Source organism: Lithobates pipiens, unplaced genomic scaffold, assembly GCF_037356315.1.
Source record: "Lithobates pipiens isolate NorthernLeopardFrog02 unplaced genomic scaffold, aLitPip1_a1.2 Scaffold_51, whole genome shotgun sequence".
In the NCBI taxonomy this organism is placed as follows: domain Eukaryota; kingdom Metazoa; phylum Chordata; class Amphibia; order Anura; family Ranidae; genus Lithobates; species Lithobates pipiens.
Window position 1 is genome coordinate 3,489,860 of NW_027507874.1, and position 15,209 is coordinate 3,505,068.

The 15,209-nt window shown below is 44.5% G+C and overlaps 1 protein-coding gene across 1 annotated transcript in view; it reads left to right on the forward strand.

Moving 5' to 3' along the window:
* LOC143957101 (NACHT, LRR and PYD domains-containing protein 3-like) overlaps nucleotides 1-15,209 on the forward strand; it is a 116,386-nt gene that overhangs the window by 50,904 nt on the left and 50,273 nt on the right. Inside the window, exons 6-7 of the mRNA XM_077467245.1 lie at nucleotides 2,236-2,343; nucleotides 12,167-12,337. Coding sequence (XP_077323371.1) covers nucleotides 2,236-2,343; nucleotides 12,167-12,337 — 279 coding nt within the window. The remainder of the gene's footprint in view (nucleotides 1-2,235; nucleotides 2,344-12,166; nucleotides 12,338-15,209) is intronic.

Genomic DNA, 15,209 nt, shown 5'->3' on the forward strand with positions numbered 1-15,209 from the left:
TAAGTCTGTAATTTTAAACGCTGCGAAACACCCCATGAATGTAATAAATATATTATATTTATAATATATTATAAAAAAATATTTATAACAACTTTATTTCATATAAAACATTAGAATAATGTTAAAATGCAAGAATCATTAAAAACAAGTTTGGCAGCCTTCAGCCCACATCATATTATACAGTAAATATCATAAGTATCCCCACATCCCCAAGTAGAAGTATTAGATCAACAACGACAGGACATTCGCATATGAGGACTAGAAGGCTGTGTTTCACTTGGAAAGCTTCATCAGGAGAACATTTAAGGTGTTGGTAGTAAGAAAATATATGTTAGAATACATGAATAGTCAAATCCAACCAAACAAACACACTATTATTTGATTCATAGTTACTCACAGCTGGTATATGTAAAAAGGTGTTGACTTGTCTTCAGCAAAACGAGGAATGGGTCAGTATGGCCAAGTCCACCCCGCGAACCACCACAGGTATAAAGAGGGGTGTTACCCCACACAGGACATAAATCTAGAATAAAATCATTGAGCAGAGTCATAGTATAGCATACTCTTATACTACAATATACAGGAAGGTAGAAAAAGCCCACACACCATATGAAGGAGCCAGCAAGAGACAAGTGTGAAAAAAAATACTTTTATATGTGTAGGAATATAGGGGCACTGTATGACCCAAAAAGGATATAAAACAAAATACTGGGGAACAGGGCAATCTTACTGTCTTCCTGGTGCTCACAAGAAACCCCCAATGTCTCCAAAATTGTATCAACCTAGTTACAAATAAAGGACCCAGGGACAGGAAAAAGAAGCAAAAGCATACATAAAATGTACAAAAATATTTATACCAGGCTAGATAAAGGGCTACACTGTGAAGTAAGGCAACATAGCTGAAAACAAAATAAAGTTTGCAGGATGGACTTGGCTATACTGACCCCTTCCTCGTTGTGCTGGCCACAAGTCTACACCTTTTGTATATACAGTATACAGTATATACCAGCTGTAAATAATGATGTATCAAATATTAGTGTGTTTTTTTTTGGTTGCATTTGATTATTCATGTATTTTAACATATGTTTTCTTACTACCAACATATTAGGTGTTCTCCTGATAAAGACGTAGAGATTTTCACAGCCTTCAAGTCCTTATATGTGAATGTCCTGTCGTTAGAGTTCCAACATATATAAGATATCCCATTAAGTCAGGTGTCCCCATAAGAGTGCCCCCCCTTACATCAGGTGTCCCCATCAGAGTCTGGATGGAGGAAGTTCCTCCTCAATTCTCCTGTGATGCAGAGGTTGCACATCATATGGCATGCACGTGATATCATTGCTTATTACAATACTGACAGTCCTACCAACCATTTACTGCAGAGGAAGGGTATAATCTTTGCTCAGGACTGGTTGGCTGGTGGTCCAGATAAAACTCCCACTCGGTTCACCATTTAATGATGCCTGCTCTAGTGAATTCTCAAAAGAAATACAATAAAAGTCCAGAAGGTTGAGCGTGACACCACTGGCCACCATAAAACAAAACAATGCATTGAAATAAAGCCTGTGATTTCTTCGTTGTAAAATCAGTTTTAGCAAAATCACTCCACTCATCGCTAGCTGATGTTATTGTCTACATTTAAAGTGGTAGTAAAATCCACTTTGTGATTTTTACCTACTGGTAAGCCAATGATAAATCTTACCTGTAGGTAAAATGAATATCTCCTAAATGGTGGACGTTTAGGAGATATTCACCCTGGATGTAGCCGGTGACTGTGCCGGACCTTTAGAGCACCGTGCCGTAACCTAGGGATCTCACACGCATGCGTCGGAGTGACGTCATTATGGTTCCGGCCTCTCACACAGCCGGAGTCCATGAATCCGGAGGGAAGACTAGGGGAAGATGGAAGCCTTCTCTGTGGTGACAGTGCACCACTGGATGGCCTTGTTTCAAGGTAAGTATTTTATAATGTGCGAATATGCGATGCATATTATAATGTGCATATTATTTTGCTGGGGAACGTTTTTTATTATCGCGGTTTACTACCGCTTTAAGCAAGGGCCAAGACTTCTGAAAATATTTTCTACTATTGTCCTCTTGGAACGTTGGAGCCAAAGATATTGAAACTGCTATGACTGTCTCAATGATAGACAGCCATGATCTCTACTGTTTGTTATGATGTGATGCTTGTTATGTTTCTTCCCAGAATTTTTTACAGACATGTTTTTTTTTAAGGTTTAATCATTGCAGCTTTCCTGACCAAGAGGATAATGAACAAAAAAGCAGAGACAAATCCAGCATCTCCAATCTTTTTACATCCCATTGTGGAATAGAAACACTTGTGTAAGTATAATGGAGAACATGGGATAAAGGTGGACGTAGGTTCTTATGTAGGGTACTTAGAATACTTGGCTTAGGGCAACTCTGTTTAGTAACACTAAGTCACATCCCAGTACAGAGTCCTTGGCCCATTTTGCACCTCTATGTTTCTCTCCAATTACAGATTCTACAAAATGACAAAGTTACCCATTATGATAAATAATAAATACAAAAAAAAAATGTGGGAACAAATAGGCAAGATAAGTAATATTGAAATGATTTACTCACAAAACTTTGATGCCATTTTTGCCTAGCTCTATGCATCATGATTTATTTGAGGGGTCAGGTCCCCCAAGGTGGATATTTCAGCTTTTGGTATATGTAGGATAGTTAAACGACCTAAAGGTATTCTAGAGCACTTGAGGGCTCTATTAATTACCATATTTATGTTCTCTGTAGACCCCCTACAGCCATTATGAAGAATAGCTACTCTCTTTGGATTTTTGAGCATTTTTTATATTATATGTGTGAGGCACTGGATCTGCAACTTTAACATTGCTCCATCACACTTGGATGGGGATTAAAATGTTTAACTATGAACATGATATGGATGTAGGTAGGGTGCAGCGTGGTGTGGCTCCAGCTTGCTTCCTGTGATTTCCTTGTTGTTCTTTACCAACACCTGGTCCAGATGTTTCACGTGCTACTTGAAACTCTTGGAGAAAATGATAATATCATCAAGGTAAACAAGCGCAGTCTCAAAATTTAAATCCCCTAGATATCTCTCCATTAGGCGCTGGTGGGGCCATTACTGAGGTCGAAGAGCATACGACTGAATTTGAACAGGCCCAGTGGTATAATAAAGGAAGTCTTCTTTAGGTCTTGTTCCTGTATTGGGACTTGCCAGTAGCCGCTGGAGAGATCCAAGGTAGAGAAGAACTTGGCTTATCCAAGAGTCATTAGGGTTTCTATAACCCGAGGAAGGGGATAAGCGTCCCTGTGGGTGCAGGCAGTAAGTTTGCGATAGTCCACACAGAACCGTAGACTGCCGTCTTTCTTATGCACCAGTACAACGAAAGCTATACAAATAGATAGTGGAGTGAGCATAAGTGCGTTAAAGTGATTCAGGGTCTATCATAAATATTTTTAAAGGTGGCAGTCTCTTAGTGTATTGTAGAAAGATGCACAGTCAATGTGCTCAGGGCCAGTCTTAGGGAGGAGTAGAAGTGATCTCCAAATATGCAAAAAAGAAGAAAATACAGGCACCTCTGAGTGTAGACCATAACACATTTAATGATAGAGCAAAGGAATAAAACACACATGGAGAACATAAGTGCTAGCCATGCCTGAACTGCACTGGTCCGCGCTGGGGAGCAAGCATGTCCGTGCTGACCTCACCGACGTGCTCCAAGACGACGTCAGGTATGACAAAACGCATAGGGAGGAGCAATGTGCTGACGTCACATTACACCCAAGTTCCGGAACCATGGGCTGCAATCGAGAGCCGGCCAGCTCTCATTTTATACTGCATGAATTTACTTATACAAATGTAAGTGCAATACTTTTTTATTTATTCTTATTTCTTATGGGGAATATCTGGCAAAGTGTACCAGTAAAGGGTATAACACCTGGGAAGACACTGAGACCTTGGCTACGCACATAAAGGGCCTGGGCTGAGTATAAAGCCAGAAGCGCATGTGATCTCCTGTAATAAGAGATCAACAGGAGTCGGTAAGCGACAGTGTGTGTGGCGGTGGAAGGTAGATCTTTTTCTCATCACTATTCCTGGGCGTATTGTCTGCTGATTTCACAATGGAGATCTACTATCAATAGAATGGACTGTTTACAGTGTGCAGTTTGATTAATTCTTTTATGATTTTCACTCTAGAAAGGTTGAAATATTTTAACTCACAGCACGGATTCACTTTATGGAAATAAAGCACGACTTGATATTTGAAATTGTTGACTGATGTGTGTATCTCGCAGGAAGTCGCAGCTGTTTTTCTATATTTTTTAAAATTGTCATTATGAATCACACATTTATATCACATATTATTTAGGACAGCACAGTAACTTTTAAATTATTTTGACATTATACAATATGCTCTACAATACAATTTAAAGTATATAAAAATCACATACGTGTGTGTGTGTGTGTGTATGTGTATATATATATATATATATATATATATATATATATATATATATATATATATATATATATATATATATATATATATATATATATATATATATATATATTTATTCATAACTATATGAATTTTCTAATTCAATCATAAACATACCGGTAATTATGAATAAATAGATTTAATAAAGAATGATAACTAGCCAATATATAGAGATAAATATGAATATAAATAAATAATGCAAATGCATAGAATAATAAATAGGAGTAAAAATGGATATAAAAATGTAGACAATAAATGTGCATATATATATATATATATATATACAGTTGTGCTCATAAGTTTACATACCCTGGCAGAATTTATGATTTCTTGGCCATTTTTCAGAGAATATGAATAACACAAAAACATTTTTTTTCACTCATTGTTAGTGTTTGGCTGAAGCCATTTATTATCAAATGTGTTTACTCTTTTTAAATCATAATCACGAAAGAAACTACCCAAATTAAAAGTTTACATACCCTGGTGATTTTGGCCTGATAACATGCACACGAGTTGACACAAAGAGGTTTGAATGGCTATTAAAGGTAACCAACCTCACATGTGCTCTGTTTGCTTGTAATTAGTGTGTGTGTAGAAAGGTCAATGAGTTTCCAGACTCCTGGCAGACCCTTACATCTTTCATCCAGTGCTGCACTGACGTTTCTGGATTCTGAGTCATGGGGAAAGCAAAAGAATTGTCAAAGGATCTGTGGGAAAAGGTAGTTGAACTGTATAAAACAGGAAAGGGATATAAAAATATATCCAAGGAATTAAGAATGCCAATCGCAGAGTTCAAACTCTAATCAAGAAGTGGAAAATGAGGGATTCTGTTGAAATAAAACCACAGTCAGGTAGACCAACTAAAATTTTAGCCAGGAAAATTGTTTGGGATGCAAAGAAAACCCCACAAATAACTTCAGGTGAAATACAGGACTCTCTCTCTGAAAACATATGGTGTGGCTGTTTAAAGATGCACAAGGAGGCACTTGAAGAAAGATGGGCTGCATGGTCAAGTCGCCAGAAGAAAGCCATTACTGCGCAAATTCCATAAAGTACCCCACTTACAATATGCCAAACAGCACAGAGACAAGCGTCAAACCTTGTAGCACAAAGTCATTTGGTGTAATGAAACCAAAATTGAGCTTTTTGGCCAAACCATAAATGCTACATTTGGAGAGGAGTCACCAAGGCCTATGATGAAAGGTACATCATTCCTACTGTGAAACACGGAGGTGGACCGCTAATGTTTTGAGTTACAAAGGCACAGGAAATTTGATCAAAATTGATGGCAAGATGAATGCAATATGCTATCAAAAAATACTGGAGGAACATTTGCATGAAGGAATGAATAATTTGTATAGTGCTACATACTGTATGCAAACTAAATCGCCTCAGGGCGTTTTTACTGCCAGTGTCCGTCTGGGTTTTCAGAAGAGATGCCAGCCAGGAAGCTGCTCATGGGACATACTAGGACATTCCAACATGACAATGATCCAAAACACAAGGTCAAGTCGACCTATCATTGGCTACAGCAGAATAAAGTGAAGGTTCTGGAGTGGCCATCTCAGTCTACTGACCTCAATATCATTGAGCTACTCTGGGGAAATCTCAAATGTACAGTTCATGCAAGACAGCCCAATAATTTACAGGAACTGGAGGCTTTTTGCCAAGAGGAATGTGCAGCTTTACCATCTGAGAAGATAAAGAGCTTCATCTACAAATACCACAAAAGACCTTAAGCCAGGGGTCTCAAACTGGCGGCCCTCCAGCTGCTGCGAAACTACAAATTCCATCATGCCTCTGCCTGTGGGAGTCATGCTGGTAACTGTCAGCCTCATGGGACTTGTAGTTTTGCAACAGCTGGAGGGCCGCCAGTTTGAGACCTCTGCTTTAAGCTGTTATTGATGTTAAAGGGGGCAATACCCACTATTAAGAACTGGGGTATGTAAACTTTTGATCAGGGTCATTTGGGTAGTTTCTGTTGTGATTATGATTTAAAAAGAGTAAACAGAGTTGACTGATAATAAATGGCATCAGCCAAACACTAACCATGAAAGAAAAGTTTTTGTGTCATCATTCATATTCTCTGAAAAATGGCCAAGAAATCATAAATTCTGCCAGGGTATGTAAACTTATGAGCAGTGTGTGTGTATATATATATATATATATATATATATATATATATATATATATATATACAGGGCTGGACTGGGACAGAAATTTGGCCCTGGACTTCATCCAGACCGGCCCACTTACATTTTGAGTGTCCCATCAGCACTCCCTTACATCAGAGTGTCCCATCAGCACCCCCTTACATCAGAGTGTCCCATCATCACCCCCTTACATCAGAGTGTCCCATCATCACCCCCTTACATCAGAGTGTCCCACCATCACCCCCTTACATCAGAGTGTCCCATCACCCCCTTACATCAGAGTGTCCCATCAGCAGCCCCCTTACATCAGAGTGTCCCATCAGCAGCCCCCTTACATCAGAGTGTCCCACCAGTAGCCCCCTTACATCAGAGTGTCCCATCACCCCCCCCCTTACATCAGAGTGTCCCATCAGTAGCCCCCTTACATCAGAGTGTCCCATCAGTAGCCCCCTTACATCAGAGTGTCCCATCAGTAGCCCCCTTACATCAGAGTGTCCCATCACCCCCCCTTACATCAGAGTGTCCCATCACCCCCCCCCCTTACATCAGAGTGTCCGATCAGTAGCCCCCTTACATCAGAGTGTCCCATCAGCAACCCCCTTACATCAGAGTGTCCCATCAGCAGCCCCCTTACATCAGAGTGTCCCATCAGCAGCCCCCTTACATCAGAGTGTCCCATCAGCAGCCCCCTTACATCAGAGTGTCCCATCATCACCCCCTTACATCAGAGTGTCCCATCACCCCCTTACATCAGAGTGTCCCATCATCACCCCCTTACATCACAGTGTCCCATCATCACCCCCTTACATCAGAGTGTCCCATCAGCAGCCCCCTTACATAAGAGTGTCCCATCAGCAGCCCCCTTACATAAGAGTGTCCCATCAGCAGCCCCCTTACATAAGAGTGTCCCATCAGCAGCCCCCTTACATAAGAGTGTCCCATCAGCAGCCCCCTTACATCAGAGTGTCCCATCAGCAGCCCCCTTACATCAGAGTGGCCCACTGAGCCATCGGCCCACCGGGAAACTCCCTGTAGTCCCGATGGCCAGTACATGCCTGTGTATATATATATATATATATATATATATATATATACATTTATATCTTATTTTTTGTATTTTATATTTTTTATATTTTAATTAATCTTATAATATATAACAGTTTGAAAAAACTCAGCTGTATAGCTAGGGACAGGGCTATGGATGGCACTAACGGGCATATTTGTTCCTAAATAGGTGGTATAGCTGTGCGGCTATAGGTTCCTATCTAGATTAACGGTACCTCATATTATAAAAAATGGATGGAAAAAATGGATGTGGAATAAAACAAACTGTAGATGGGAATCATATGTGTTTTACAATGTACATGGTCCAATATGTATACTTATCAATGTGACTAGGTGATTACTTACTCCTAGAGGGAACCGCCCACCACCCAAGCCATCATATACTTGTTCCATCATGATCAGACAGAAGCGTGTATTACCACCTGAGGAAAAGAATAGAGAAACATATAAAAGCCAATAGAGACTCATAAAATGGTAGACACTTCTAATTCTTCATTAATCCCCCCAGGCGAAAAAAGTAGATCCGGAAAGTTTCATGTTTGCAGAGTCTATGAAATCTCTCAGCTTCTGAGAGATTTTTAAGCATCTGCTCTATAATCCATACCTCTAGGCCTGTGGTGGATTTGTTGTGGTGTTCAAAAAAGTGGTGGAGGACACTGTGTTTGTCCTTACCTTCTTCCACCTTTCTCCAATGCTCATCAAATCTTTGTCGGAGTGGATGGATGGTGTGTCCTACGTAAAGTAGGTTGCAAGGACAACTCAGACAATACACCACATGGTCAGAGGAACAATTATAGAAATCATCAAGCTTATATGATTTTCTCTTGGTGGAAAAATGTTTTTTGTCATGTTGGATGAAAGCACAAGTCTTACAAAGTAATTTTTTGCATTGGAACATGCCCTGTAGAGGTAGTCTTGTACTGTCCTTTTGGGATGTTTTTTGTCCATTTTCCATAGTGACAGCTTTTGTAATACAATAAAGAAATTCTGGCTGTGGGTCAATAATAATTTCTGGTGTGAATTTCATCTTTGATGTGATAGAATTCCAAGTCAAAGAATGCAAGTTTTTCAAAATCAAGGATATGGGTATCATTACATTGTTTTAGAAAATCACAGATGATATAATTTGGGCCATCCCAGATGAGTAAAACATCATCTATATATCTGCAATAGAATATTAGATTTTTAGAATATGGAATTATACCAAATGTATTGGGACTCCCATGAACCCATTGCCAAGTTAGCAACGAAAGCTGCCCATGGACTGCGGCTTTCCAAAATCACCCCACCTTGTAGCATATTGCAAAATAACTCCTTAACCTCTTCGCACAGAGCTGGGGAAATGTGGCGGTACCCCCCTCCCCCCCGGGTGAATAAAGTGATAAACGGCTTCAGTGAATCTGTAATCTTTAGGGCTGGTGGCAAACACCAATAAGTTCTTCTCCAATATTTGATGATGCAGTCTCTGTTGAGGTAAGGCAAAGTCTTTAAAAGTAATGTCCAGCTGTTCTAAGAGAGACTTGTATTAGGTCTCATCTAAATAGGCCACGGCTGCCTGCAGGGGGGCACATACCAACTTAACCCCTGGTTGGGCCTCGGAGATGCACTGGGAAGGTACAGTGTATATGTTTGTCTGCCTGGGCAGTGAGATTGGTGTTTTTTCCCAGGTTGATAAGCTGTACCAACACCCTTTTGCAGTGAACATTTGATAGGGTACGGCCCACCAACCATTCTCCTGGTGTTACAGGATCCTTGTGAGCCTATACTATCACTCCTGGTAGCTTCCTTTATTCCGTAAGGGTGGTACAGACTAGCCCAACTTGTTCAGGTTGCCTCTAAGTAGCTCTGTGTTGTGCCTCAAAAACTTGAACTACTCTGAGCCTACTACCCGCAGGCCACAGCTATGGGCCCGCCTGCCCAAATGCTCATATTTGTCTAGCAGGCAGGGCAAGTTCAAGTCCTTAAAGATGTTCATGCCCAGCACCACAGGCACTGCAGAATTAACTGGGCCACGGGTTACGTCTACTGCAAACCGCCCCACCACCTGATTATTGATTTGAATCTTTACCCAAGTGATGCCTTTGACTAGGATAAGCAGATTATTGGCCGCTTGTAGGGACTGCCAACAAGGGTCCAGCTGTTCCTATTCCATGACAGTGACCTCTTACCCAGTGTCAATCAAACATGAGACCTCTTGCCTGTTTACTAGGGTGGATGCTTCTGGGCTCGGAGCGACCATGCCTTCAGACTTGTTGGGACTCTGGGTGGACTGTCCCGGGGGTTGTCCCTCTACCCCAGGAGTTAACAGTTTAACCACAGCCTAGAAGAGTTCCTGACTCTAGGCTGCTCACAGTTCTTGGATATGTGTCCATAGTGGCTACACCTCCAACATTTTCTGCCTTCTACCAGGACTTTGTGCCATGGGTTCTTGCCCCTATGGGGTTGAGGTGAGGCCTTTTTAGAGGAGGCTACTTTCTGCTTCAAGGCAGCCAGATCCTGAACTAGCTTCATCAGTGCTGTCTGAATGGATGACAGGGGTGATGGTGCCAGGGCCTCCTGGTTGAGGTACGCAGGCTTAAACTTCTTAGTGACTGCTACTTTTGCATCTGCCTCTTCTTGTTCCCATGCAACCACATCCACTAGCACATTATAAAAATAAATGGTGGGTTGCTCTTTAACTTTCTCCTGCAGGCCTCTCCAGACTGGGTGTCACGTACCTTAAGGCAGAGCCCGGAATGCAGGGAGCGGCCTCTCGTAGACCTCTGACTCGGGAGGCCCTGGTGGAGATGACAGGGGCTCGGGAGCACAGAGGAGCACAAGTGCCTGACTGGATGGTTGATGTAGGAAGCAGCAGACAGTTGGTAATGGGAGGTGTCCTGTAGTCCAGCAGCGGAGTGCAGGTGATGGCAAGGTACAGCAGACAGCGGGAGGAGTCCTGTAGTCCGACAGCAGAGTGCAAGTGGCTACAGGGTACAGCGGACAACGGGAGGAGTTCTGTAGTCCAACAGCGGAGTGCAGGTGCAAACAGGATATAGCGGGAAGTGGAAGGAGTCCTGTAGTCCGCAGCAAGAGATAAGAGGCAACAGGTCACAGTGGAAGACAACAGCCGGGTGCACCGCCGACCGCGATGACGCTCTTCTTACCGCACAGATGATCTTCTGCGTCTTACGCCGCTCGGATGCCGGTGAGAAGGATCTTCCTGACACTGGGCCTACCTTCAGACCAGTTATAAATTGGTCCCTCAGTATGTGATCTGAATCAGTGATGTTGCCACAGCCCCGAACATCCCTCTTTTCTAGGCATCTTCAGAGGTTCTGCATGGCCACTGCATAGTGGGCCTGCTGCTTCCTTAAGAAAAATCTTCGCCGGAGCTCCAGCAACGGTAGCTTTCTCCTCAAACGGGCTCTCCAAGCTTTGCCACCAGCTGGGCCAGGACCTGTTACAGGTGCGCTACACTCTCCAGTCTCTCCTTCCAATCTGCCCTGATTATTAGTGTACATGTCCCTTTTAGAGAAGCCACTTATCGGCTCTCTTCTGTTCACCTCATTTTGTCGGCATTAGGAAAGGAGTGCTGATAACCGGCTTTTAGTTACATCTTTAATCAGCTGTGATTGGACACAGCTGCCCATGTAATAAAGTGACGCTGATTGGCTCTTTACCTCAATCTGTGACCAGCAGTGTCCTCCAGACACTGATCACAGAGCACGCCACCCGCACCCAGCGTGATCATAGGAGGCTATCATAAGTTCCTCCACCCCAAACTCACTCATCCATGTCTTTATGGACCTTTCTTTGTGCACTGGTCAAAATCATTTGGAGGATGGGGGATTATGGTGAAGGGTTGTTTTTTAGGGGTTGGGCTTGACCCCTTAGTTCCAGTGAAGGGTACCAAGACATTTTGAACAATTTTGTGGGAACAGTTTGGGGGTGGCCCCTTCCTGTTCCAACATGACTGTGCACCAGTGCAAAAAGCAAGGTCCATAAAGACATGGATGAGCGAGTTTGGGGTGGAGGAACTTGACTGGCCTGCACAAAGTCCTGACCTCAACTCGATAGAACACCTTTGGGATGAATTAGAGTGGAGACTTTGAGACAGGCCTTCTCATCCAATATCAGTGCCTGACCTCACAAATGTGATTCTAGAAGAATGGTAAAACATTCCTATAGACCCACTCCTAAACCTTGTGGACAACCTTCCCACTAGAGCTGAAGCTGTTATAGCTGCAAAGGGTGGGCCAACTCAATATTACACCCTATAGACTAATACAAAGATGTCATTCAAGTTCTTGTGCGTGTAAAGGCGGGTGTCGCAATACTTTTGGTAGTATAGTGTATATATAGAAAGTTAATTAATTAATACAAATAAAGTGTAATTGTATTGCTGCATACCACTGTTCTTTGGGTTCATCTGCTCACCGATGACTGTCTTCTTCTCTTTAGGATGAGCAACTGTGGTCTGACCTCATCATGTTGTGAAGACCTCCTCTCTGTTATCTCCACAAATCGATCGCTGATCAGAATTGACCTGTCAAGGAATAACCTACATGACTCTGGAATAGATATTCTGCATGTGGCACTTAGACGTCGGAGCTGCACTATACAAGAGCTGAAGTGAGAATTATTCTATTACTGAAACAAAACCTATGCTGCAATTGTGACCATGCTAGTTGTGTCGCTGTCTCTGCAGTCAGTACTTTCTAAACCACTGACCAAGTACAAACATATGGACAGTTAAGGTCTAACTTTACTCATAACAACTTGATAAAGCTAATGTTTTTTAGCAAGGAACATATATTCCACATTAATAATTATGCTATCAAAATGAGTGTATGAAGTAAATTACGTTAATTTTAGTGGATGACTGCACCAACCTTTAACCACTTCAGGACCGCCGTATTGCCAATGTACGTCAACACAATGGCACAGGCAGGCACAATCACGTAAATGTACGTGAATGCCTTCTAGCGGGTGGGGGGTCCGATCGGACCCCCTCCCGCTAGATACGGCGGTCCCTTTCGGTGCCGGAGCGATCGGCGATGAGGGGATGGCCGTTGGTTTCCGCCCATCCCCTCTCGATCGCTCCTGGCCAGTGACGAACTTCCTCCCCTGTGAAGATGTAAACACAGGAGGAGGAAGTGATGTCACACTCCTCGTGGCGGTCTTTTTGAACCGGACAGCGAGGAGTGAAGACGTCCAAGTAAGTGCACCAACAGTCCACTGACACATAGGTACACACAGGCACACATTTCACCCCAGTCACCCCCCGATCACCCCCCCGATCGGCCCCCCGCCCCCCCCCAGTCACAGTGTCACTAATGCAGTGTTCATTTATTTATTGATCACTACATTTAGTGTCAGTTGTGACTGTAAAAAGTGTCAGGGCAGCTAGTGTTAGCCCCCTACCCCCCCCCCCTAATAAAGGTTTAACCCCTTGATTGCCCTCCCAGTTAACCCTTTCACCCTCTTTTACCAGTGTCACTAAGCGATCGTTTTTCTGATCGCTGCAATAGTGTCACTGGTCCCGCTAGGAAGCTAGTTTTTTTTTAGGTTCAACGCCAGGTTTTTATACCGTTAGGTACCCCGATATATAACCTAATAAAGGTTTTAACCCTTTGATTGCCCCTAGAGTTAACCCTTTCACCAGCGATCGCTGCATAAGTGTCACTGGTGACGCTGGTTAGCCAGTTAGTTATTTAGTTATTTAGGTTCCCCGTCAGGTTTTTATAAAGCTTCAGGTACCCCCATATAAATACCCAATAAAGGTTTTAACCCCTGATTGCCCTTAGTTAACCCTTTCGCCAGTGATCACCGTATAAGTGTTACGGGTGACGCTGGTTAGGTAGTTTGCTTTTTATAGCATCAGGGCACCCGCCATTTATTACCTAAGGCCGCGTACACACGCGCGGACTGTTTGCCCAACCTTGTTCGGCAAACAGTTTCATCAAACAGTCCGCTCAAAATTTGCATGAGCGGACTTGCCCACACACGAGCGGACTGTTTGACGAACAAGGTTGGGCAAACAGTTCGCTCAACTTTTGAAATGAACGGACTCGCCCACGTAAGGCGGAGGCAAATCCGCCCATTTCGAGCGCGTGTACAGGTAGGCGGGGCCCGCGAAGGAGACGTCGCGGGCTCCGCCGCCTGGAATGGGCTTAAAGGGGAACCCCAACGCCGAAAAAAATCGGCGTGGGGGTTCCCCCAAGTCCACACCAGACCCTTGTCCGAGCGCGCTACCCGGCCGGCCAGGAAAGGGGGGCGAGCGAGCGCGCCCCCCCTCCTGAGCCGTACCAGGCCGCGTGCCCTCAACATGGGGGGTGCCTTGGGGAAGGGGGGGCCGCGCGGCCCCCCCACCCCAAAGCACCTTGTCCCCATGTTGATGAGGACAAGGGCCTCTTCCCGACAACCCTGGCCGTTGGTTGTCGGGGTCTGCGGGCGGGGGGCTTATCGGAATCCGGGAGCCCCCTTTAATAAGGGGGCCCCCGGATACCGGCCCCCCACCCTATGTGAATGAGTATGGGGTACAATGTACCCCTACCCATTCACCTGTGAACTAAAGTACAATAAAAAACACAACACAGAGAAAAAATATTTTATTGCACAGCTCCGGGGGTCTTCCGTCTTCGGGGGTCTTCTCGCCGGACTCCTCCGCTATGTGTGTGTAGCTCTTTTGCTAGCGGAGGAGTCCGGCTTTCTTCCTCCCCGCCGCCGGCCTCTTCTCCCGACTTCGGGGGTCTTGTCCCCCTCTTCGGTTCTTCTGCCGGGCCACCGCGCCTGGTCCGGTGGCCCGGTCTTCTGTCGCCGTCTTCCGTTCTTCTGTCGCCGCCTTCGGTTCTTCTGCCGGGCCACCGCGCCTTCTTGTAGCTCTTTTACAGGCGGTGGCCCGGTCTTCTGTCGCCGCTGTCGTCGTCGCCGCCGCCTTCCGTTCTTGTTCTTCTTCTTGTTCTTCTTCTTCTTCTCCTGGAGATGTTGACTCGACGATCTCTCCGGCCGGAATGCCAGAGCCGCGCTGTGCGGTCACTTATATAGTGACAATGGGGCGGTGTCACATGGTATATGTCACATGGGTTGGTCACATGGTGACCCCGCCCCCTTACGATGTCATAGTCCCCATGTGACATCAACCCATGTGACCAACCCATGTGACATATACCATGTGACACCGCCCCATTGTCACTATATAAGTGACCGCACAGCGCGGCTCTGGCATTCCGGCCGGAGAGATCGTCGAGTCAACATCTCCAGGAGAAGAAGAAGAAGAACAAGAAGAAGAACAAGAACGGAAGGCGGCGGCGGCGACGACAGCGGCGACAGAAGACCGGGCCACCGCCTGTAAAAGAGCTACAAGAAGGCGCGGTGGCCCGGCAGAAGAACCGAAGGCGGCGACAGAAGAACGGAAGACGGCGACAGAAGACCGGGCCACCGGACCAGGCGCGGTGGCCCGGCAGAAGAACCGAAGAGGGGGACAAGACCCCCGAAGTCGGGA